This window comes from Glycine max, chromosome 19 (genome assembly GCF_000004515.6).
Source record: "Glycine max cultivar Williams 82 chromosome 19, Glycine_max_v4.0, whole genome shotgun sequence".
NCBI lineage: Eukaryota > Viridiplantae > Streptophyta > Magnoliopsida > Fabales > Fabaceae > Glycine > Glycine max.
In genome coordinates, this window is record NC_038255.2 from 41716735 (window position 1) to 41743235 (window position 26501).

General features: G+C 32.7%; 3 protein-coding genes across 3 annotated transcripts; 2 read left to right on the forward strand and 1 right to left on the reverse strand.

Annotated features, from left to right (window-relative positions):
- Positions 1-3012: 3012 nt before the first annotated feature.
- On the forward strand, positions 3013-5166 carry LOC100819980 (probable LRR receptor-like serine/threonine-protein kinase RKF3). Its single transcript, XM_003553399.5, has one exon. It carries the CDS (start codon positions 3184-3186, stop codon positions 4912-4914), a length of 1731 nt encoding a protein of 576 aa, XP_003553447.1. The 5' UTR covers positions 3013-3183; the 3' UTR covers positions 4915-5166.
- Positions 5167-9057: 3891 nt separating this feature from the next.
- LOC100819822 (sugar transporter ERD6-like 7) lies at positions 9058-13735 on the forward strand. The gene is made up of 18 exons (XM_003554185.5): positions 9058-9298; positions 9527-9589; positions 10010-10099; positions 10202-10261; positions 10352-10417; positions 10530-10595; positions 10752-10827; positions 10922-10986; positions 11081-11173; positions 11285-11365; positions 11787-11871; positions 12131-12174; positions 12263-12325; positions 12425-12484; positions 12566-12619; positions 12723-12782; positions 13082-13196; positions 13354-13735. Exons 1-18 carry the CDS (start codon positions 9155-9157, stop codon positions 13467-13469), a joined length of 1401 nt encoding a protein of 466 aa, XP_003554233.1. The 5' UTR covers positions 9058-9154; the 3' UTR covers positions 13470-13735.
- Positions 13736-19015: 5280 nt separating this feature from the next.
- Positions 19016-22719, reverse strand: LOC100820515 (uncharacterized). Its single transcript, XM_006604351.2, has 4 exons — positions 21826-22719; positions 19772-19979; positions 19550-19679; positions 19016-19428 (listed from the first exon to the last, which is right to left on the reverse strand). Exons 1-4 carry the CDS (start codon positions 22506-22508, stop codon positions 19157-19159), a joined length of 1293 nt encoding a protein of 430 aa, XP_006604414.2. The 5' UTR covers positions 22509-22719; the 3' UTR covers positions 19016-19156.
- Between the last annotated feature and the right edge of the window lie 3782 nt (positions 22720-26501).

Genomic DNA, 26501 nt, shown 5'->3' on the forward strand with positions numbered 1-26501 from the left:
AAATTGTGACGTAATACAAATAAAATTAAGAAAAAAATTACTTTTTAATTGTTTTCTTTAAAAATATACTCAATTAACAGCTAAATTAAAAGTGTGGGGGAAGAAGTACCATATTATATTGCTAACAAATTGACAAGAGTAATGTGTGCAATCCTATCCTTCTGCTAATTGACACAGAATATCCTTTCATTAAAAGCACAGAGAATTTCATGAAGCTACTTTCACTACAAGATCAAGTTCCTACCTCACAAAACAAATCAATGTAGGGTCTCCAACCTCACTTTGGAGGCTATGCAGTCCTTTTACAGGGGATTTGGAACCTTCGCCATTTTTTTTAAAAAAGAAACTTTAATTGGTTCAATGATTTTATATATTCAAGGAGTTATTATAATTATTTTTTTAAAAAAAATCTCTTTCAAGGAACTGGAAAAAAATAAGGTTTTTTTTTTTAAAATATTTTCTCAAGCAAACTTAATCAAACGTGTACTTCATTCTCTTATTAAAATAGTTTAATATGAATGGAGGTTCTCAAGTTCTTAGGTAGAGTACAAAGCAAATCCTGATCTATTTCTAGAAAATGTAACTTCCCCAAGTTTTCTTTCTTTCTTTCGTTTTTTTTTTGTGAATACTTCCCTAAGTTTATCACCCTAGATCTATTTAAATGAGTTTCTATCCCCATTAATCTATGGAAAGAGTTAATGAATTTTTATTATTACATTTGTTTTTTTCCTTCTTCTTTTAAGGTTTCGGTGTAGAAATAAAAAAATACACTAAATTTTATTTATCCTAATAAAATAGTTGTAGAGTTTATTTTATTTATTATTTTTTATTTCTACTTAAAAATAAATACATATGTGAATATTAACTAAAATTTTGGTAAAAAATAAGGGTATAATTAGCAAAAGAATAATTAATGTTATCTTTGAAAACAAAAAAAAAACATTTAAAAAAACCCGACAATTAAAAAGGGATGAAGGGAGTAAAATCTTAAGTTAGTGAATAAATCATGGGCATTAGCTTCATAATTGGATGGGTAGATTAACGCTAACATCTAATGTGGACAACCAAAATTGTTAAAAGCAGTCACTCTAATTTTTTACTTTATAAAAAATTATTCATTTTTGTTTTTTACTATTATTTTAATTATAGACAACATTTATAAGGATTAAAATGAAAACTTTATAAAATCATATACTAGAATGACCAATGCCTACCGTCTCAAGTACTATAATGAGCGTTTATAAAAAAATAATAGTAATGTAATTAAACCAAGCAATAATATGAAGAAAAAAAGGAATTTAACCATGAAAATTAACACGTGTGTATTTGTTTAGGATTTTCTTTACCCTGACACACATTCTTTCAAATTCTAACCCAGTAAATGGAATACAAATCTCAAACCCAGTAAATGAAAGTCAAAATTCTACCTTCAGATACAAATCTTTACCGTTTGGAGTGGCCACCCATTAATTATCTTCAGGTTCACCGGCTACATATGTAGATAGACCGTTTATTTTTCGCAAACAATTTATAATTAAAAAAAAACAAATAAAAATCCAAACCAAATGGGCTAACCTAACCTATTTGGGCTCGGGCATATGTAGTCCGTTTTGGGTCAATCTTAATTTGCAAAATGAAGTTGGGACAATTACTTAATGCACCCAACCTTCTTGGTACAACTCCTATGAAATAATTGACACCTAAATATATGTTTTTGCCTTCCTTTATCAGTCAAACCCTAACACCCTTCCCTTGTTTTCTCTTGTGTCATGAAACCCAACCCTTGCACTTTGTCCCATCCCTTTGTTGCAGGTCCAACCACGTCACTGTAGCATCCTTCGTTCATTGGTGAAGGTGAAGGCACTGTTGCATCCCGTCATCGTAGTACGTTTTGGGTTACAAAAAAAAATTTACCCTAAGAAGGTAATGGGGTTAGGTAAACCATCAGATTAGGTGAGTGTTGAAATTTTTTGTTGATACTAATAAGGTTAAAATTGTAAGCATATTGACTTAATTTTTTTTATTATTAAATTTTCTCATAATTAATTTCAATAATGAAAACTATCTAAATACATGATCAGCATTCTTGAATAAGATTTTGGAGGCTCATTTTGTCGTGAATTTCTACTTCTCACTGACAACTTATTCCTAAACTATATGATTCATGTGGTCGAATTCAAATCAAAGATGTAAGTTTCTTGACCTTATGATGCGTAGAAAACGGGAATAGGTTCAGATTCATTGGTGTGCAGAAAAATCTAGGAAGAGGGTAGTAGTTCTTTACTTGTTTTTTTCTTATGGCCCCACCGGGAAAAGCATACAATGCTTGACTAATCGCCAATAGTAGTAAGTAGCCCTGCTTAGGTTGAGTTCCCGGAAGGTGTCCTAAATCTCACGTGGGGTCAAATTTTCTTTTAGTGGTGGGACAATAGGAGTTACAAACAAATCATATTTTAACAAAAATAATATAGAAAATTATTATTTATTTTCAACATTCAACTAATAATTTTTATTTTTCTCTTTTCTTTTCATATCATAAATCTAATTATACTTACATTTTTTTAGTTAAATTAGTTTTTTTTTACTTTAATTTATTTTTTAGATTCCATTTATTCATCTAATTATTTTTGGATTCAATTTAATTTTTTAATTTTTAAAATCAATTTAATTTGATGAAATTGAGTCAACAATTACACTCTATGGTAATTTAAACTGTATTTTATAATTTTAAATGTCACAAAATATATAATCAAATTAACAAAATTTAAAAATCAAATTAAACTAAAAAAAGTTAAAAAAATCGAAACTAAATAATGAATCAAAAACTAAAAATTAATTTAACATTTTTTTAGTTTGTCTGAATGTTGAATATCAGATAGATAAGGTATTATTATCTTTTATCTTAATTAATATTTGACCCTTTCTTATAATGTGTTATAGTTTTTATTTTTTATTTTATTTTTAGGAACTTATCCATTCTTTTTTTTTAATGTGTCAGACAATCCGAAAGAATTATGGGGGAGGGGTCATTTGGTTTTTGAAACTTTTTCCTTTCAACAATTTTAATTTGAAGACAACCTCATCATACTAAAAAAGCAACAAACAAAAAAAACATCATTAAAGATAACATGTTCTCATATTACAAATCCAGTGTTGGATCACAGTCACAAACTCAAATTCCAAATGCCACTCTTTGTGTTCCTAGCCACCATCTTCCTCACTCTCCCAACCCTCTCCCTCTCTGTCACATCATGTCTCCTCAACACCACCCTCCTCCGTTCAAGACCCTCCTCCTCCGTCGACTCCGCCACGCGCTGTCGTTACATTCTCCAAACCATTCGTGTTCTCCAATCCGATTACCTCCACCGCACCGGTTTCTTCTTCCCTCCTTCTAGTTCTTCCTTCTCGTGCTGGAACACTCTCCAATCTTCCATCAACCAATACGACATTCGCTCCTCCTGCAACCTCCCTTCCTCTTCCATTTCCCTCTCCTGCAACAACATCACCACCAAATCCCAGTTCGAAAATTCTCTTCCAAACTCGGCTCTTAAACCCGTGTGGAGCACTTGTAACCAATCTCTTAAGAGTTCCTTAGCTTGTTCTCAATGCAATAAAACTTTGTCCAAGTTGGATTCTTTTCTCACGGAACCGTCCACTGGGGAACTCGTTGATTGCAAGGCCATTGCTTCTATCTATGCTGCTTCCTTCTCCGATCCGCAGGACTCCGGCACCGCCAACTGTTTGTTCAACTTCGGTTTTTCCTCTTCGGTTTCCAGTGGTAAGCGTCGAAACATTCCTGTTGTGGTTTTTTCTGTGTTGGCCTTTTTTTTGTTGGTCTTTGGTGCTTTATGGGCTTACTTTAGATTCAAGCAAAAGCAGAAGAAAAAAGATATTGGTAAAATTGAGATGGGTTTGGGTTCTGGGTTGGATTCTGGGTTTGATTCTTTGAACCAAAGTACCACTTTGATTAGGTTCACTTTTGATGAGATTAAAAAGGCTAGTAGGAATTTCGCCGGTGACAACATAATTGGGAAGGGGGGTTATGGGAATGTTTATAAAGGGGTGCTTTTTGATGGGACTCGAGTTGCATTGAAGAGATTCAAGAATTGTTCTGTTGCTGGGGATGCTAGCTTCACTCATGAGGTTGAGGTAATTGCAAGTGTTAGGCATGTGAACCTTGTTGCCCTCAGAGGTTATTGCACTGCCACAACTAATTTAGAGGGTCACCAGAGGATTATTGTCACTGATTTGATGGAAAATGGGAGTCTTTGTGATCATTTATTTGGTTCTGCCAAGAAGAAACTCAGTTGGTCAATTCGTCAAAAGATTGCTTTCGGGACCGCTAGGGGGTTGGCTTATTTGCACTATGGAGCTCAACCTTCCATCATCCATAGGGATATTAAATCTAGTAACATACTTCTGGACCACAATTTTGAAGCCAAGGTTGCGGATTTTGGATTAGCAAAGTTTAATCCTGAGGGAATGACTCATATGAGCACTAGAGTGGCTGGAACTAAGGGCTATGTTGCTCCTGAGTATGCCTTGTATGGACAGTTGACAGAGAGAAGTGATGTTTTCAGTTTTGGTGTTGTGCTTCTTGAGCTCTTAAGTGGGAAAAAGGCTCTTCATGTGGACAATGATGGCCAACCCTCTGCACTCACTGACTTTGCTTGGTCATTGGTTAGGAATGGTAAAGCTTTGGATGTTATTGAAGATGGTATGCCAGAACTTGGTCCAATTGAAGTTCTTGAGAAGTATGTGTTGGTTGCTGTACTATGTTGTCATCCACAATTATATGCTAGGCCAACAATGGATCAGGTTGTTAAAATGCTGGAGACAGAAGAATTGGAACAGCCAATCTCTTCTATTGCTGGGAGGATTGATGTTGATGAGAAATCAGTCAGTAGTAACTAGGGACTGCAGAGCTGATCCAAAAAGTTAGCAGCACAAACATTTGAAAGTCACACCACACTTCCTATTTTAACAAAGGAAGCTTGGGGTCACTGTTAGCACAGATAGAAATTGGAGAAATTAGATTGTCTTCAATTGGCTAGTAGTGTAAGAACAACTAATTTGTACATTTAGATTGTAGATTGAATGTTTCCTGAAGCGTTTTCTATTGCAAAGCCCAAAAGGGGTGTACAAAATATGGTTGTTTTCAGGGTATTTAATGGCAGAAGACTATGGTATGATCAAATTTTGCTGATTGTATTCACAAACAAGAAAAAAAAGGTTTTGCTGATTGCGGGCACATATTTCACTATTAGAACTAATCATTCATAATTAAAAGACTTAAAAATGTAAGACGTTTGTGTTTCGGACTACAAGTAACAATTTTCATGTTTTAAAGAAAAAAAAATATTTAATCCATTAATAAATTGCAATTTACAAATTTATGAATATAGTTTTTGTGAGAATTTGAGATATTTTAAAAGAGATACCGACATGGACCCACAAAAACTATAGAATTTAATTTATAACATGCCGAACCGTAATTCACTGTCACGTCGCATCGACACTTGTCATCATGAATTGAGATTGAGACATTTTTTTACCTCTCATGAATGAAATAATGGAGTTCATCGCGTAAGTCATATCCTCTTTCATGGTCACCAAACCTTGGAGATAAATAGGAAGTTGAAGACTCTGAAACCAAACAATGATTGTCCCAAGACATAGAATGTCAGGACACAATTTTCCAAATTAGTACACTATTGTGTCCATAATTTTGACGGGTAAGTGCTACTCCCACGTCCATCCAATAACATGAGATCTAGATTCTAGTTTAGCACAACTATTGAAGATAATAACGCCATATAAGTGCTAGTTTTGTATGGGACACTTAAAGCTGTAGTAGTAACATTGATCCCTCATGTTTATAAGAGGAAAAAAGTTCACTTGTTTCCATAAGAGCATGCTTACTTGCGTTTTGGTCGTTTTTTTTTACTATGCATACACCATCAACATTACATAAACCAAGGAACTGAACTAGTAATTGATAACGCATAGAAGTGAACATGGCGATCAAAGAAGATGTGGAGGGTGGCACACAGAACGGAATCAGAGAGCCAGCCACTTGTGGAGGAACAGAACCACCATGCAAGCAAAGGGCATCCATGGATGGTTTACTTTAGTACATTTGTTGCAGTTTGTGGTTCTTATGAATTTGGGGCTAGTGTAAGTGTTTAGTTTGTAGTTGAACTTTGTGTAACATAAGTACCTAACATTCCCCATTCCCAGTAAAGAGGATGTTGTACAGTTGAAATCCAAAATAGAAGCACTTATTGGGACCTTTTGTACTAGACTAAGATAAGCACGAGAAGAGACGCAAATTAATTAATTAAACATATACAAAATGAAAATTTACACTTATAAAACCTGATCTGATCTCTGTTATCAGAATCAGCAAGGCTTATTTTTACCAAAGAGGCATAAAACTTACTCAAATATTACCATTGGTTACAGATATTTCCTGTCAATATTAAAGGGCTGGCAGGAAGTGTGGCCACATTAACGAACTGGTTTGTTGCATGGTTATGCTCCCATACTTTCAACTTCCTCATGAGCTGGTAAATAAATACAAGTCATGTTTTTCAGTTTTATCTCAATTAATGGTGTAATGATCATCATCATTATACGATAATTGGTTTACCACTTGGGAATAATCGTAAAGATTGAAGTTGAGGAAACATGTATAACTAGTAAATTTACTTGTGTACGATTTGCAGGTACCTTCATCTTTTATGCAGCAATTAATGCACTGGCTATATTATTTATAATTGTTGCTGTGCCAGAAACCAAGGGTAAAAGCTAGGAACAATTACAAGCAGCCATTAACTCATAGGAAGCAGGAGTTTTGTGATTTGCAGAACAATGTACGGTGGAAAAAGAAAGAAAAAACCAAGGCAGTTTGATGATTAAATCATCACTAGCCACATTATTTGTCGTAGGTTTGCTTGTGTACTGTTGATTGAATTTTTTTTCTCAAGGTTTATAATTTACATTGGTTGTCTTAATGTCAATAATTCATGAAATGTACTCCAGTCATTAATTTAAAATTTGCAGTTGCATTTTAGCTCCGTAAAGAGAAAAAAAATACTAGCATTAAAAAAATAAGAGATTAAGAGGTCAAATTTATTGCAATGATATGGCTTACAAGTAGTTAATTTACAAGGCTAACCACCACAACAATTAATGTAGAATGCTTTTTTTTTTCTTCCTTATAGCAGTTTGATAAAGAATATCAAGCTTCCCTAAATGAAATGCTTATTAACCTCTTGAAAACATGCATAAACTTGTCATCCAAACAACTAATTTTTCAATTACTCGTATCATTATGTAATCGGATTGAAATCGATAATTCTCAGTAGACAGAGGATGGGGATAGAGTTATTGGTAGAAATTCATACCATTCACGTATTACATATTATTAACCATCGAATGTTAGTGTCACAATGGGCATTTTGAGCAAAAAGTGTGGGTGCTTTTAGGCTTGAAGTGTTGAAGTGTGAATGCCCATGAACATTTCGATTCCTATCCTAGCATTAAATTCATGCAAGTTTCTATCCTATTATTTTTTCTTACTTCTTAAGCCTTGTGAAGTGTGTCACTGGGAACAAAGTAAAAAAAAACATGTTTAGGCGTATAGAAAGTAACTTGTTGGGACTATTGATTTTGGGTGTTTTGGCAGAATACCAAATTCTACGGTCTTTACTTCATATTTGCTAATCTGGTTTGGGAAAAAGTCTTACATGGAAAATGGTATGTAACTCTCTTAGTTCTTAGACATCATGTCTAGTTACTATGTGAGCTTTTCTTCTCCACTTTGTTCTCTCTTCCATGCATTCTATCATACACACTCATTTAGTATTATCTTAGATATCATTTGTACTTATTCTATAAGAACTTGAAATGACTAATCTTTTCTTTATTCTCTAAACCCCATCCATAGTACTGGTGAGCTCACAAAACTCATGTCTTCTCCTTTGGTTTAAATAAGGGCATAGTAGATGAGAAGGAACAATGTGAAGAGTAAGGTACCCATTGTTGGTGGTAAGGGGAAATTAGGCCAATGTTTACATGTCCATGAAATTCACTTTTTCTTTAAAGAGAGTTATTTTTCTTCTTTTTTTCAGTTAATTTTAAGTACTAATTAAAGAGACACCATGTTATAGTTTCAGTCTTCAGATACTAAAATTGTGGTTTATTATAATTAATGCCAAGATGTTTTTTTATTGACAAATGTTAATTTGTTAGTTTATTAGTTTTGTTTGAAATATCAATTGGGAAATTCGAACTCGCGACCTCTCTTCCCTTCCTTCTCCCTTCACCCATCCCTAACTACTGCCGAGATGTAATTCACTTTAATTTAATTCATGTTGACTAGACTGTTCACTTGTCATATGGAGTGTACTGCATGGGCATTTCTGATAAGAACTTAGCCGCTGGATTAACGTGAATGACATACTACAGTCTCATGGACTCTTTAATTTCGTTAATTCTGAAAACTAAAGTTATAATGCATCACAATTTCAGAGAGGTAAGTTTACTTAATTTTGAGATATTTCAACGGGGATACTGACGTGGAAACGCAAAACTTTATTAGAGTTTAAACTATCACTTGCCAAACCTTAATTCACAATCATGTCGCATCAACACTTGTCATGAATTGATATTGAGACATTTCATTTTTACCTCTCATGAACGGATTGAGTTCATTAGGTAAGTCATAGCGTCTTTTCACAGTCACCAAGCCTTGGAGATAAATAGGAAGTTGAAGACGCTCACGCAATTATTGTGGCAAGAGAGAAACATCTTCAAGATATAACTTTCCAATTTTTTTATAATGAACTTTGTACATTGTTGTGTCCATAAGTTCGATCTGTAAGTGCAACTTCCACGTCCATCCAAAAACATGAGATCTAGATTGAGTAGTTTAAGATAATACTGCCATATTAGTGCCAGCTTTGTGTGGTGTACTACTTGCTGTAAATATATATATATATATATATATATATATATATATATATATATATATATATATATATCCCGCATTTCCATAACAGCATGCTTACTTGCATTTTCCCCCCTATACATACACCATCAATATTATATATTCCAAGGAACTAGTGATTGATTACGCATTGAAGCGAACATGGCGATCAAAGAAGATGTGGAGGAAGGCATGCAGAAAGGAGTCAGAGAGCCACTGGTGGTCCGTGCAAGCAAAGGGCATCCATGGATGGTTTACTTTACTACATTCGTTGCAGTGTGTGGTTCTTATGAATTTGGAGCTTGTGTAAGTGTTTAGTGTATAGTTGAACTTTGTGTAACACAAACAACATTCCTTATTCCCAGTAAAGAGGGTGTTGTAAAGTTGAAATCCACAAAAACAAGCACTTTTTGTGGCCTGCTGTACAAGACAAATGAAAAAAAAATCTGAGAACACTCAGAAATCAGAACAGAAATATGCTAGTTTAATTGACTTGTATGTTTCTCTGTGGAATGATTATTTGTGCGTTTTCAGGCGGGATATTCATCTCCCACTCAAGATGCTATCAGGAAGGATTTTAGTCTGTCTTTGGCAGAGGTAAGTCAGTTGTTATTCACCCTTTAGGATCAGTGAAATCATGGGAAATAAATTGAAAATGCTCAATAGACAGTTGAACCTTGGCAGCTAGTCTTTCATTAAACTTAAAGATGACCAAGGATCGATAAGAATAAGGAAAGCTTAGCAAGAAATTAATAAAATTTTCTGAAAGTATAAGTCTCAGCTGATTATAACTTAAAAACATGCTAGTGATCTAAAATCTGAAATCTTTCACAGAAAGATTGATTGGCTTCAAAGAAATTGTTTGGGAAATTCTTTAGTTGCAAACTAGAAACTTGTTATTGTTATGTACACATATAACATATACCCTTTACTTAATGGATTTTGATGCCTGTGCTTGCAAACTATCCCGGATTTTATCTAATTTTCTTTTCCTTTTTGTGTATTGATTGTATGCAGTACTCCTTGTTTGGATCCATCTTGACTTTTGGTGCAATGGTTGGCGCAATAACAAGTGGGCCTATAGCCGATTTTATTGGACGGAAAGGGGTAAATTCAGAGAAATTATGATGCTTGTTTGGGATTAACTAGTTAATTATTTTTATTTGGGGTATCCAATGTGTGAAAAGGTTGATTTTGGATTATATACAGGCAATGAGAGTGTCAAGTGCTTTCTGTGTCGCAGGGTGGCTAGTTATTTACTTTGCTGAGGTTCTTACCACAACTTGTACCATGTTTTTGCCATAACTGTTCTCCATGGATTATAAGCCAACAAGACTTTTTTCTTCTTCTTTTATACAGGGCCCAGTGTATTTGGACATTGGGAGGCTATCAACAGGATATGGAATGGGAGTTTTTTCATATGTGGTTGGTTATAGTTCTACTCTCCAAAAAACCACCTGATGCTCAAAATTTTGTTTAAGACACTTACATGTTCAAATTATTAAACCTTTACCATATATGTGATGGATTGTACAAGGTTCCTGTCTTTGTAGCAGAAATTGCACCAAAAGAACTTCGAGGGACCCTGACTACCTTAAATCAGGTAGATTTATTAAACAATGATTGTAACTTTGGAATCATTGGAGTCCGTATATATGTGCGTGTGCATGTCTTCGTAGCAAACTGATTGAATCTGTACTATACAGTAGCAACAAAGTTAACAAAGACCTCTAAGTTTTGTTTTCATTTCCCTTTGCAGTTCATGATCACGGCTGCGGTGTCAGTGTCATTCACAATTGGAAACGTGTTTTCATGGAGGGTTTTAGCTATAATTGGTGAGTCTTATAGGCACTCAGAACAGAAAATTTATGAAATTAGAAATTTAATAATACTTTGCTAGAGTACTTACCAGGTAAGTGTGTATTGCAGGCCTCATTCCCACTGCTGTATTGCTTTTGGGTCTGTTTTTCATTCCGGAGTCTCCTAGATGGCTGGTAAGAAATTAATTTACATGTTCATGTGCTTGTAAGAGGACACTATGCAGCAGTTTTCATAACATCAAGAGTACAAACCAAACAATGGTTGTAGGCAAAGAGAGGACGTGAAAAAGATTTTGTGGCAGCACTGCAAATACTTCGTGGCAACGATGCTGATATATCTGAGGAGGCAGAGGAAATTCAGGTTCCTATACTGTTAAATTTAGATATAATTCTGTGACTTTGTTTTGAAGCGCAATGTTATTAAAGACAAAGCATCTGTGATTAAGTGGGTGTATCTGTCACTGCTACACAGGATTATATAACTACTTTGGAGCGGCTCCCAAAATCCAGGCTGCTGGAATTGTTTCATAGAAGATATTTGCGCTCAGTCACTGTAACTATACTTCCCTCTGTTCCAAAATTTGATTGAAAGCTGCTTTCTTTTTCCTTTCAGATAATGCCACTAAAATATCACCGACTTTCTTTAAGAGCATCTTTAGTGCAGGATCTTGGAGTGGGTTCTTGCCAAGATCCAGTAGTAGAGACAGACCGTGCCCTAAAGATGCTCTAAGGATGTTTTTGGTTGACTAGGTATAGGGGCAAAAAAAAGGAGTAAAAAGTCATTTTCAACCAAGAAAGAAGATGATGGAAGTTTATTTTCTACCTTGTGTGTGTGTGTGTGTTTGTTTTTTTTTTTTATTAAGCAAATTTGAAGCGACTTTCATTCAAAATTTTCATCTTTCCATTTTTCATGAACCTAAGCAAGTGCACCGTAAAGGCCAGCTGATAACTAATTTTTATATATCAATGACCAGATTGGAATAGGCCTTATGGTCTGCCAGCAGTTTGGGGGAATCAATGGAATTTGCTTTTATACCAGCAGTATTTTTGAACTAGCAGGTACTTATGAGAATCTGTTGTTTAACTTCATTCACATTTGTACTCCAACAGAATCATTGTAATCATAACAATGCATTTGGTTCAAAGTCTGCTTTCCAAGTCTATGACAGCATCATAGTGTCTTCCACGTCACCATTTCCATATAACCTATACCTCACAGCCACACTTACCCTTGAAGTATGTTCAAAAGTTGAATAAACTTCATGAAGCATTCAAATTTTTATTTTTTAGCAATGAATATTTGTGGATCTTATGTCAGGATTTTCTCCGACCATCGGGACTATTACATATGCCTGCCTTCAGGTTCTTAATTTCAACTAGATCACTAGTTCTTGTAAAATCCGATATTTGTTTTCTCCATACCAACTGATCATGATTTTTTCTTTTGCAGATTGTGATCACAGGTCTTGGAGCAGCCTTAATAGATAAAGCTGGCAGGAAGCCCCTTCTTCTAGTAAATTCAAAGCACAAAACAGTTTATCTTCAAAGTTTCATTAGTTTATGAAGATCCCTTTCGTAATATTCTTATTGTTCTTTCTTGGTTTCATTGTAGTTATCCGGATCGGGATTGGTCGCAGGATGCACATTTGTAGCAGTTGCATTCTATCTCAAGGCACATCCTAACTGTGAACCCTATAGTTTCCGGTTTTTAATCCTGATAATTATGTGAAAGTGATATCCTTATGTGAAATAGGTTCACGAGGTTGGTGTTGAGGCAGTCCCAGCACTTGCCGTAACTGGCATACTGGTATGACCATACTATTTCATTCTCAATGCTATATTATTGGATGGGTCTCAGAAATATGAACTCATCCTCCATGTGACATTACTCTTTCTTTTGGTGATATTAGGTCTACATAGGATCATTTTCAATAGGAATGGGAGCAATTCCTTGGGTTGTGATGTCTGAGGTACTTGCCTCCCCTCCTTTCTCTTATTTCAAGTTTTAATGCCACTAGGATAAGCACAAGAGATACAACTTAAACAGAGTATGGAATTTCTAGAATAACAATTGCCCTTAAGAACTAACAAATGTTGATCACCCCCCAATAAATGTAATTACTTTTATTTTTCTGGATTTGGGGACAAGATATTTGTGCATGTTAATATGCCAAACTCAGCATGCAAATTCTCCACTTATAAAACCTGATATCTATTATCGGAATCTGGCAATCAGCAAGACTTACTCAAATACTACCTTTGGTTACAGATATTTCCTGTCAATATTAAAGGGCTGGCAGGAAGTGTGGCCACATTAGTGAACTGGTTTGGTGCATGGTTATGTTCCTATACTTTCAACTTCTTCATGAGCTGGAGCTCCTATGGTAAACAAATACAAGTCATGGCTTTCAGTTTTATTTTATTTAAAGGTGTAACAATCACCACTATTATATGTTAATTGGTTTACCACTTGGGAATAATAGTAGAAGATTGAAGTTCAGTAATGTACAGCCAGTAAATTCACTTGTGTATGGTTTGCAGGTACCTTCATCCTTTATGCAGCAATTAATGCACTGGCTATATTGTTTATAATTGTTGCGGTGCCAGAAACCAAGGGGAAAAGCTTGGAACAATTACAAGCAGACATTAACTCATAGGAAGCAGGAGTTTTGTAATTTGCAGAACAATGGACAGTGGAAAAAGAAAAAGAAAAAACTGACAGCAGTTTCGTGATTGAATCATCACTATCCTTATTATTTGTCGTAGTTTTTCTTCTGTATTGATGATTAAATATGTTCTCAAGGTTTATAATTCACATCGGTTTTTCTTAATGTCAATGATTCATAAAATATACACCAGGGAGCAATGTAAAATTTGTGGTTACATTTCAGCTCTGCAAAGAAAAGAAAAATATGTTATAGCATTCGAAAATCTTACATTTATTGAAATTATCTGATTTATAAGTAATTGATTTACAAGGTAAACTAAACCACCAAAACAACAAATGTAATTTTTTCTTCCTTGCAGCAGTTTGATAAAGAATATCAAAGCTTCCATAAATGTAATGTCTAGTTAACCTCTTGAAAACATGCATTAATTTGTCAGTTGTCATCCAAATAACTAATCTTTCTACTATAAGTATCTTTTTGTAATAAGATTGAAATCGACATTCCACAGAAGAGTTGAATTTCAGAGGGTGGAGATAGAGGTATAGGTAGAAATTCATTCCCTTCACTATGTATTATTAGCCATCGAATAATACTGTCACAAAGGCTAATTTTTCCAAGAGTTTGACAACTTCATGATTCCTTATGATCTTGGGTGGTTTATATTGACTAGCTGATGTTCCATTCTTAATGGCTAATTCTGATAACTGATCAAAAGCTCCAGGCCTTATGATGAATATCAGTAAGTTCCTTAGTTGACCTTTATCCCTCTGCACTTTGTATATAGCTCCCAAGCCACTCGAGAGAGAAGAGATACAACTTCTCAAAACTTTAACTGATTCCTCTAGCTTATCGTCCAGGAAATTAGATTCCTCTTGAACTTCCACAAATACCTTCAACTGCTTCGGCATTGATTCCTGGTCCAAGAAACTTGCAAACTAAACAATCTCAATTCTCATAGCACCTCTAAGTGCGAGTTGAAAATTTTCAACTGCTGAAATCAAGTCCTTCTCAGTCACAATCTCGGCAGGATTTTTAGGTGCTCTCATCACATACTCTACTAGTGGAGGTGAGTTGTAGAAACCAACAACTCTCACTATATCGCCCATACGGTATCGGTAATATCCTCGGTAAGTAGTAACAACCACTTCATACATCTTCCCAACCTCTACACTGCTATAGTCCATAGTTCCCTTGCTAACATCTTTGTCCTCTTTCATGTTAAATGGAAGAAACTCAAGTAGGCAAAAGTTGGAAGCATCACAAACCGTGTTGTCTCGGAGGGTTGCATTATGTCTAAATTTAAGACAACACAGTACTCTGAAGCAAAGTAATCTCCTCCTAAAATAGGTACCTCTCCTGCATAGTACTTGAGCTTTTGGTAGTACTGCTTCATGCTTCCAGTGGTAACATTCCTAATATAACGAATGTTTGGTCACAATCTATACACAATTCCACCCCAGTCGTTACCTTCACAAATTAACCTTATTCTATTTGCCTATTCTGGCTGAGGTCCACCAACTGTCTTAGTCACAGCTTTCCTCATTGCCCCCTCAGAAATTTCATTACATGGAAATCAATGGTCAAGATCATCACATATCCGCTCCCACTTGGACTCCAGAAAACCAAATGCTTTAATCAAGCCTATGGCATAAGGGGTTGTAATTCCATCTATAAGGTCAAGATTCCTAAGGCCATATAGAAGGTGGCAGTACATTTGATGCTCAACATGAGTTCCAAGAATCACTTCTAGGGGACTGGAAAAGGTTGCAAGTTGTTGAGGGGTAGCATTACCACTTTGCAAAGGGTATGTAGAGGCAGTCATGACTTTCAAGCCACATTTAGTGGTAGTAATGTTCTCAGCATAGAGAAACCATAGGATCTTGCTCACTTCTGGCCTTGGAGGAAATAGCCTGCAAGAGTTTAAATTTAAAACTCATCTTGTTGAACAAACATAATATATCCTTCAAATTTTGGCTGAAATGAAAGTTTATTTGATTGGTTCACCTTTGACGAACAGCAACACTTCCTCTGTGACCAATGAAGGAGGCAGCCTTGGAAAGGCTTGAATCAAAGTAGGGGATCAATTTCGGTTTCATGGTGCTTGAGCTTGTTCCCGAGCTGAGGAAGCAAATTAAGACATCAATTATGTCAATCAAATTTAAGTGCCCGAAAAGCATTAATAAAACGTACAATAACAAAAGAAACCTTGTTGCAAGAAATGTTCGATGGTGAATCTCTCAAGTTTGTGTGTTCAGCATGAGAAAATTATTGAATCTTTGTGAATAAACATTTTCTGTTTTTAATTACAAAAATGCCATTTTTTAATTTTAAAAGTTTGTATAGAAAATATGAAAAATGAGTTTTTATTCAAATCATGAAATAAAGTGATAAATTGACATTTTTTTGAAAGAGTTACCAACATATTTTGAAATACATTTTTTTCTAATCAATTTCTTATTATTGGTTAAAATTTATTTTTTGGGTGAAAATTAAAATTTATTAGAAACCACAAAATCAAGAGTGAAATTCATTAAATATTAAGTGGGCTCACTTTTCTATTTTTTTATTTATAAATTTCAACTAATAATAAAAATTGTGTCCTAAAAATGTGCTTGAGGGTATATTTCAAACAATTCCCTTTTTTAAAATTAAGAATAAAAACAGATATATTTTATCAAATCAAAAACCAATAACTTATCATCTACATCCCACAATTTTCAGGGATAAAAAACCATGAGATAATGTCTGATTTGGCGTTCAAGCTTGAAAAATCCAAAGCTACATGTTGTTGCTTGACTTTTTCAATCGATTTTTGCTTAGAGTGAATCTAACCGATCATTCTATCAGATGAAGAGAGTTATGAGTACAAGATACGATACTACGGATACGGACGTTTCAACACAACTAATATCTAAAATATTAGATAGAAACATCAAATAAATTGAGAAATTTTAATCAAATAAAATATAAGTAATATATAATAAAATATTTAAATTGATGGTATATTTATTTTTTTAAAACCAACCTTTTTATGTTTTTAAGTGTATTAATTATATAAAGATGATAACTAAGTGTTTAGGTCAATAAAATAGCTATAAGAAATGTTGAAAGTGTCTGAATGTGTGGATATAAAAAATGCGTGTGACATAAATGGAGATGCCCGTGTTTCTTAGAAAGATCTCCAATTGCAAGAATGTCAAGCCTATAACCATAGTTAAGTATTTGTTACAAGATGATGGTTTGAGCAGTGTGAAACAGTGAGGGATAAATGATGATGATGTGTGTGATTTGCAAGGAGAAACAACAACGATCGAAGATAGAGAGGGATTTAGTGAGTAGCAGAGAGGGTCAACGGAGAGAAAAGGGTCATCTGGTTAATGTAGTCAACGTAGTATTGATAGGAAGACAAGGGCACGACACGTGTGAAAGTTGATGGATGAAGATGAAGAAGAGGATCCTTCTTGAAGGATTGTAGAAAGTGCACTGGTGGTGTTGGTTCAAGTTTCTGCATCGAGTTTTGACTTTGAACAGAAGGGAACAAACAGTATTACAAGGAGATTTTGTGTTCTTCTAATACTATGTGTATCACGCCAAGGATCATAAAGATAGATGCAAAATCTGACGCGTTAGTATTACTTGCAAGTTCAAAACTAGAATAAATATTAGATCACCCTTCGGATAAAATTATGGCTAAAATATATTATTTCCTTCCGCCTGAAATATTTTCAAAAAATTAATTCACTTTAACTAAAAAATAGTTAATATTATTTAATGTTAGCAGTCTTAATAAAAAAATCAATTCATTTTCTAACGTACTCTTACATTTAATTATATTTAGGACAAAAAAAATTATTAAAAATAAAATTCTAATAAAATAAAAATTATTTTAAAGATAATATCATTAAACATAAGAGATTTGATTAAAATTTACTTATATTTTACCATTAAACATAATTTTTTTGTATATATTTCGGTCCAAAGATAATAATAAATTTCATCCATTATATTTTTATATATTTTTTATTATGATATTTTATGTTTTAAAAATTTTGTTTTAATTTTTTATTGTGAAGGAATTTAAAATGATTTTATCATCAATGTCACATTAACACCGTTAATGTTTTTTATTCAAGAATAATTAATTCAAATATAACGACGACTAAAAATCATCCTAATGTTTAAATTAATTATGAAAATATTTAACCTATACTACTAGTAAGAAATTTACTGTGTTAAGTGTTGACAATTAGTCAAAGGTGAAAAGGTTGTTCATATATCCAAGTGAACCATGAAATGTGAATCCTTACATTACATGACAGGAACCGCAATGGCCCCAACTTCTTGGGATTGGAGTCTCTGTTTTTCTCTAACCCGCATCATCTTCCGGCTTCTTTGGTACGATCTGCATGCATGAATGATGGCTCAAATGAGGAATGATACATCAATATTTTACTCCTATCACTTTAAACATTTCATATTTTCATTAACCCCTTGTTTAGTAGGTGAGAGATTAAGAGGAATGGTGTGATTGGAATTAATTTTTGGAAACAAATATCACACAATTAAAATACTCTTGAAAATTAAAATCGCAAAATTGATGCCTAAGCTTCAATGCACATAATTGAAATTTAAGGTATTAAAATCATTCATATTTGTGATACTTGAAAAATCAAAGTGATATAATGAAAATATGAAAGATTAAAATCATATGATTATAATATCTAAAAGATCAACAGTACGATTAAGTCTTTTTTTTATTATATTATATTATTTATTATCCTCTCGTTTTTTTTTTTAAAAAAATTATACAATGAAAAGATTTTATACAATCATCTAATCATAATTTATATGTATAATAAATTTGTGAATTTTTAAAATAATTATATTAAAATAATTTAAATAGTGATTTGTGACTAAGTAATAATATAAAATTATTTTATACCGATAATACACAAGCTTTAAACTCTTTTTTTAATTCTATTTTTCTCTCTAAATGTATATTACAATGCATATATTTGTAAATAATTAATGAGCTCAAATATTTAGAATGTATTTTTTTTACATAAATCTTATAAAATAAGTGTTAGAAACACATTCTTTAACATTATCCTTAACACATTTAATGGATTGAAATTTTTTAAAAATTACAAAATCATTTCATGGAGTCATTAAATAAGATGAATCACACAATTTTTTATAATTTTTAAGAAATTTCAATCAAGAGGATGTGTATTTAAAAGAATGAGTGAAAATATGTTACTAATATTTCTCATCTTGTAATATTTTGAGTCTGATTCTTTCTAATTGGATAGGGAAATACACAATATTTTTGTGGGAGCCACAATAATATTTTCTTCGTCCCGTAATAAATAATGTTTAAGGTTTTTTTAAACCGATTAAAAAAAACAAGTATTTCGAAGTGTATTGTGTATTTCAAATGCTAAAATGTAATCATTTTGGGTATTGTCTATTTCTCTTTCCAACTGAAAGTTTAAGAGTCTGAGCAAATCCCAAAAATTAAAAAAACAAATGTGTAACTTGTCATATCTCACGCTTATTTCATATAATTCTTTTGAAGAATATACAGAACACAATTAGAAAGCAGGAAAAAAATTAACTGCTCCATCTCCAAAGTATATTCGCATTAATAAAAAAAAATGAGGAAAGAAAATAATTCAATCTATATCTCCGGTGTGTGTTTTCCATATACATTTCGATGGACTTGGTTTTATTCTTGCAACTTTCTGTCTTGGTTGTCCCTGCTTCTTTGTCAGATTTTCCTGAGGATTACTATTTACTTTTACCACATCAACTTTCACTATGTGATGATCTGAAGTCCCTTTGGAAGAAAGGACTAAGTAGGATCCAGTAACGAATTTATATGGAGAATCTGAGGAAGATAATATGTAATCAACCCTAGTTCCATACTTACATGTCCCTTGGACACCTGCATAATAATTATAATTTAATTTTAGAGAACTTAGTATAAGAACAAAGTTGAAATTCCAAAAGCCAAAGGGTTAAATTGAACTTTCGTAAAATTAAAGCTTAAGAGATTGTTGTTGTACTTTGTCCTTTGGCAATCATGACAACAGGCTCACATTCCCCTGAAAAGTCCTTAGCATCCGTGTAGTGTCTGCTCTTGAGATGTTTCATCACTTCAACCTTCGGTGTTGGCTTTCCCATCTCTTCATAGTACTAGACACAAATGAACCAATGGATTGAAATTAATAATTTTATTTTATATAAAAAAGTAAATAAAGAATTGAGATTCTGCTGGATATATATACCTTTACAATATCTGTCCATCTTTCTTCGGAATAATCTGATTCATTGAGCGAATTAAGGCATCCAGCTAAAATGTGTGGCTCATCATTAGATTGAATTATTGCATTTATCTGTTTCATTCTCCAATTCTCATCAAGATGATCAAGGTGGGTGCAGTAAAAGTGGAGTTCACCTTCTTGGGGTACATCGATAGTGGCCTTCAGAACATTCCTGTTGCCATAAAATTACAATTTGTTGCTTGTCACATTCAACCTTGTTGCTCAGTCATTCTCTAACCCTCAAATTCCAAAGACATTTCCTTTTATTGTATTTGTTCTAGCTAAATTGTTTTCAAGTTTAAACTTTTCACAGGCTGCATTTCTATTTCCATAATCATTGTTTAACATGTGGTCACATTAGCAACAAATACCTTCGGAGTAAAGTAAAACAGATTTCTTACTTCTAATCATTATGAAATTGAGATCAGGCAAATTAGGCATCTAGCTATTCGAAAATGATGAAATTTTTTACGAACAATGCATTGTACAAATTTACCTGATACCAACCATAAAATTATTTTATTAAGCCGTCTCTGCTCCTAAAAGAAAAACAGGAGCAACTTGTTGCAAGAGCATGGTTATAATTTCGATTAAATATTTTAGTATTCTCTTACTATCGTCATTTGAGAAAATTTGGTTCTTCCATTTTTTTGTGAACTTATTTTTTTATTATTTTAATTGTGTAATTTTATTTTATCTATTAACTTCTCATCTAATATTTAATGAAAATGTTATGTCAGTACATTTATGTTGAGGTGATATTCTATAATTAAATGTTAGATTGCCGGATGAAAAAAAATTAGATAATTAAAGGGTAAGATCAAATGTGGAAAAAAAAGAATAACCAAATTTACAAGATGGGAATAATAAAAATATTAAAATTGTAATTAAACCTTGTATTTTTCAAGGAAATAGACTACGAGCGTTAAAAACTGCGAGAATATGAAAAGTATTAAGCATTAAATACATTTTTGTTTCTTTAAGTTACTATTTTTTTTACTGTAAGTTTATTTTTTTTTCTAATTTTAATTTCAGTAAATTTATGTCTTTTTAATTTTAATTTCTACAAGATATTTTATTCATGTAATTTTTCATTTTTTATATTTTAATCTTTGTAAGTACGAATTTATGGAGACTATAAATAAAAAATTATAATCTTATAAGAATCAAAAATGAAAAAACTTAAAGTTAGATGGATTAAAAATGAATAAAATATATTAAAATTAGAAAAAGTCCACATATAGGAAGTAAATTAAAAAAATAAACTTAAAAGAGGTAAAAATAAAAAAAAATGCTAACTTATCAGGAAAAAAATATATTTAAGCAAAGTATTAAATAAATTTGTTCTACAAGATCCAGAAAGTGAAGTAAAAAATCTTATGTAGAGGCAAAGCCGTAGACATTGATGTTGATGTTGCTTCATTTAGGGTAGGTTTGATGGTGTGGAAGAGAAAATAAAAAATATATATATTTAAAAAAGTAAAAAAAAATAATGTAAGAGTCACACTAATTTTAAAAAAATTTCCTTTAAATAGAATTTTTTTCCCCACATCAAATTACCCCTTAAATATTTGGTCTCAGTCTATATCATCCATAAATTCGTTCCGAAGAATGTTGATAGAAAATGTCAATCTCTAAGGAACATATACATGCATAGCATAGGTGACAGACAACACAAAAGCTTAGGTGGGGACATTCTGCATCGCCGCATAGTGCATACAGCTATTATCATAGTTGGTACGCGTGTTTCTTTTCAACAATACCAGTGCAAATACAAGAAAGAAACCCACGCTATGCCTAAACGACATGGAAGCAATGTCGTTCCACAGAAAAGTATGAAGAAGTTCAAAACGCAATTAAGATTTTGATGAAATACTGATGTTAATTAAGTGATAAATAATTTTGATGATAAACCAATAAATATTACAATAAAACAGGTGTGGAATTCTTTATGAATAAATACATATATAAATATAAAGAGACAAGTAAGAATAATAATGGAGTAATTAGATAATTACCTGTAATCGTTGTGATCAAAGATTTTCTGTAGCTTCCAGCGTTTAATGGGCCACTTGGACAAAACGGCGTTGCCGTATTGAGGAGCCCAGCTTTCGGCGAAGACGTAATTCATTCCCAGAGAACTCGCCAAATCCGACAAAGGCTTCATCCCGTTCTCTTCCTCCGCCTTCACGTCTTGCAAGCCCAAAACGTCGGCGTTTAGCTCTCTCAGAACTTCAACCACCGTTCTTCTCTGCCTCTCTTTTCCTCCCTCGGCGAAACTCCACGACCACGACAACGACCCTAATTTCGATCTCTCGTGTTCGGAGAAGCTCGTTTGGCGCAGCGAAATCTCGTTGTCGGGTAAGTTGATGGACACTCTCAGCTTTGACTTCCCCAGCAAAGGAGGCTGCGACTGTTTCAGAATGCTCCGCGGTCGATCGTAGGGTGACTTCGCTCGTCCTATGTTGTCGTCCGAGGAGGTGGTGGTTTTGTCGTCTGCTTCGGGAAGCACCGGTGCCATGGAGAAGAATGCGGCGTTGAACGTTGCGATTCGTATTGGTTTCGTTGGAGGAGGAGAAGGTTCGGTGTGAGGTTCGAGAGTGGGCTTGGTGAAGCGTAGCTTGGGCTTAAAACGACGCCGTGAGGACCAGCGGAGGTGGGAGCTGAGGCGACGGAGGTTATTGTTGAGGAGTTTAAGCATGGTGGAGAAATGAGATAGAGTTTTCAAGTCTCGCTTGTGCTTCAAAGCATGGGTGAGTGTGATATTAGAGACTAGTTCTATGTTTTCTTTATTTTTATGGTGAGCAAGTGTGGCATAGATGGGGATAATATAGACCAAAATGTGATATTTTTAGAAACCAATTATTAAAGAGTGTGTTTTGAAACGATTGGTTTAATTATTTGTTTGATTTTGTATGACAACTTTTAATTCGTATCTTAGTCTTTATTATTTATAAACATCATATCAAAAGTTGGTTTAACAAATGTGTTAATTGCTGTAATTTTTTTTATTCATCTTCCATTCTTATACATAAAAAACATCTAAAAATTCCATATTAATCTATAATCATATCATTTTAAATTCCCAACACTTTATCAAATTGGGTTTTTAAACGGTTGACTATTTAAATATTTTTTAAAATTTATACATTTCACGTATTATTACTTAGAGAATAAATAAACAAATTTAAATTTCAATAGGCCTAACATTTTATAACACAACATATGCTCGATTAAAAATATAATTAATTATCTTTTTAATTTTAATATAATTATATTTAATATGTTGATAAAATTTTCAAAATTAATATTATTAGCATACATATATTTTTATATAAGTATTACTTATATATATAATAATATATAATTTAATCAAACCCCAGCAATGAATTTAAAATCTAGTGGATAATTGAAAATGCACTTTTTTCTAATTCTAATTTTGCAACTTGTAATGGTGTGAATTGAAGAAGCTAGGGTTCTGATATTTGCAAGCATGCAAAGGACCTGCCATTGCCACAAGATGGCTCATACGATCGTCGCCATTTGTTAAAGGTAAGTGATTTTTTTCTTTTTTTTTTTTGGGTTTCAATTAAGTGATTTTTTTCTATTTATTTTTCAGTGATAGTGTCATCTTTCTATGTGTCCGTGGCATGCATGTAATGAGCTCACCACTACAAAGTGGATTCGTGGAAATGAACGGGTGACATTTGGCACTCGCTTAATTTTATTTCATTTTACATTTTTCTCCATGTTTAATCAATAATGCAAAGTAGTTTTATTATTCGGTTGAAAAAAAAAAACAGATGGGTGGGACTGGAAGTCTGGAACATGCCATATTGACAATGTCAGGCCTCAACTGCTCCGGAAAAGATAATTGGCTTCCTTCAGTTGTTTTTATTTAGCAAATGACACTAGTGTCCTTAGCCATCTAGGGAAACAAGTTTACTTAATATAGTTTATATGCATATAAAATGCACAATCATGAATACAATCATAAGGTATATGACTTGTACAAAAGTTCAGTGTTGTTGCCTTTTAGCTAAAAGTACTCTTATTCTTTTAGTTTTCCTAATTTGATTGAAACAATACAAGAAACCAATTAAGGAAAAACAAAGAAATAACAATTAACATGACTGTGAGCCAACAACTCTGCTTAATTATGGCCATGGAAAAGAGATTCTTATTTGGAACGCCACGTCACGTGACAGTTGAAACCCCCGGTACGTACCCCTCTCCCATGAGCATTCCAAATAATCTAAAGAATTAGGAATGGTGACAACATTGACAAGTGAGATTTTATGTGATAAAACCCCATCATGTTAGTTGAAGCGGGGACCTCAGCCTCAACTCATCATCACCTTCACTTTGCATTCTTCGGTATTTTACATTTAATATTGGCTTTGTCTTTTCTCGTTTAGTTTCATAAGAAGATAAGCAATTATAAATACATATGATCGATGTTAATTAGAATATCTTTTAAGAAAAAGACAATTAAAATTTTCTTAAAGAAGATATACTATGAGAAAAACAAGAAGCCATTAAATATCAAGTGGATCAACTGGCGTAGGTTGTTTCAAATTTATCTCAAGTTCAAGTGTTAGTATATAATTATATTAAATATTTGTAAAGAAAATTTTACTTGATTCAAGTATAATTATCTTCAATAAAAAAATGTTCAATTTTTATTGTATGTAAAATTCTTTTAGACCAATGACAATCACACATCGTGAGTGAGAATCTAATGAATTAAAGGACACTCTAATCTTTCACCTAAAACCAAAACTAACTGTCTTAATTAATTAATGATATTTTTACATATTCACCTCTTTGACTTTTGTATAGTTAATTGAAGCCTAATATTTGCTTTGGGCTCATATAAACAAAAATAATTGATTTTACACTAAAGAAAATTAGTTGATATCATTTAATTTTTTTAATCTCAAGTAAAAAATAAGATTATTTTTAAAATATTATTTATTAAAATTTTTTATCATGAATAAAAGAGAAACATTGAAAATAACATTAGAATTAAATAAATGATGGTTTAGGAGTGATAATATTAAATAAAAAAAATTAGTTAAATTTATTTATATTTAAGTACAAGATAATTTTTTTCTTATACATATAGGTTCTAAGACTGAGTATTAAACTTTTTTTTAGATGAAGAAAAAATTATTAAAAGATGGGAGTACAAGAGGTACCGTCCCCGGCCTGCCCATTACATCAAGATGCAGCGCTAATTTTACAATAAGAAAATAGACACATTATAAGATTTGACCTCCATTCACTATAAGACATCAATGAAACTAACAGAAGAGGTCTGTTTGTAAACGTTATATCAGCAACATGTAACATGTAAAATGTAATTTAGTTATGTAGATCACGTGCTGTCACTAGAAAATATTGAAGCATGAGATTAAGATTGAAAAAGAAAGATATGAACAGGGGTCTCAATGTACATATCGTTGATTGGAATCAGTGGCTCAACAGGCTCATAGGTACTTATCTGCCTGAATAACGTAGTATAAATGATTTTAAAGAGGGGAAACCAACGTCAAAATGTCGGCAAATAGTACCCACTTAAATCATTAATTGTTTTAAAAAATGAAGATTATGCAAAGTAATGTATATTTATTGCTATGAACTAATATGTGGGTCTAGCTGGATTTGACGTATCAAATAAGATGCCAAATGCATAAATTTGGTCTTCAAAGCTCAGAAAGATCTCGGCATATTGACGAACTTTTTATTCTTAAAACCAAGTTACGGTCTGGCCGTTGGAAGTTGCTTTCACTACAAGTCTATAACTATTTATATGAGGCCACTTTATATTCATATACTACATTACAATACTAGAATATTTAAGAATGTGACACAAGTGTAAAGTAATTTGAATTCTTCAAGCATATGTCAAGGGTTTCAATTTTTGACTATGTGAATAGAGTAATACATATATAGAATATTTAAGATATGTTTATAATCTTGTAACCTAACTAACTGTTTATGAATGTCCAATTCAATGTTAATGATTTTTAACACTTCAGATATGTGAATAGAGTAATACATATATAGTATCTTTTTTTCATCCTCTAATTAGGTGTTCTTCCAGCTCTGTAAAGGGTATATAGAGTAAACTGTGAATGAGCTGGGGTAAACATGCATTATTATTAGAGAACGTGCATGTATGGTACATATAATTATACTATATTAAAATGAGGCCAGCGTTTTGCCGTTACAAATGCAATGTAACATGACGCTGGCCAGCGTGTGTAAGGAACACATATCCCGCATCGTGACTAAGTAATTTTTTCACCGTCAGCTTATAGGGGTCGCATTCTAACAGTCATATACTTGATGCTCTTTTGTGACATTACACCACTTTATAGCTAGTTAGCCTATTACTTTTTAGGTTAAATTATTCATTTGATTTTTATAGTTTTATGATTTTTATATTTTTAATCTTTATAGTTTGAAAATGACTTTTTTAGTTCTTATAATTTATATTTTAATTCTCGTTTAGTCTCTATAGTTTAGAAATATTTTTTTTCTTATAATTTATATTTTAATTCTTTTTTAGTCCATATAGTTTGAAAGTAATATTTTTAGTTTTTATAATTTGTATTTTAATTACCTTTTAGTCCTTACTAAAAAAAATATAAAAATAATTAGCTACAAATTAATTATAAATTATCAA

Coding starts and splice junctions, on each gene's coding strand:
- LOC100819980 (XM_003553399.5), top strand. CDS start 3,184: ATGCCACTCTTTGTGTTCCTAGCCACCATCTTCCTCACTCTCCCAACC.
- LOC100819822 (XM_003554185.5), top strand. CDS start 9,155: ATGGCGATCAAAGAAGATGTGGAGGAAGGCATGCAGAAAGGAGTCAGA. Junction 10,596..10,751: donor CCCTGACTACCTTAAATCAG/GTAGATTTATTA, acceptor TTCCCTTTGCAG/TTCATGATCACGGCTGCGGT. Junction 12,485..12,565: donor CAGTTGCATTCTATCTCAAG/GCACATCCTAAC, acceptor TATGTGAAATAG/GTTCACGAGGTTGGTGTTGA.
- LOC100820515 (XM_006604351.2), bottom strand. CDS start 22,508: ATGCTTAAACTCCTCAACAATAACCTCCGTCGCCTCAGCTCCCACCTC. Junction 19,980..21,825: donor TTTGATCACAACGATTACAG/GTAATTATCTAA, acceptor TTATGGCAACAG/GAATGTTCTGAAGGCCACTA. Junction 19,429..19,549: donor CATGATTGCCAAAGGACAAA/GTACAACAACAA, acceptor ATTATTATGCAG/GTGTCCAAGGGACATGTAAG.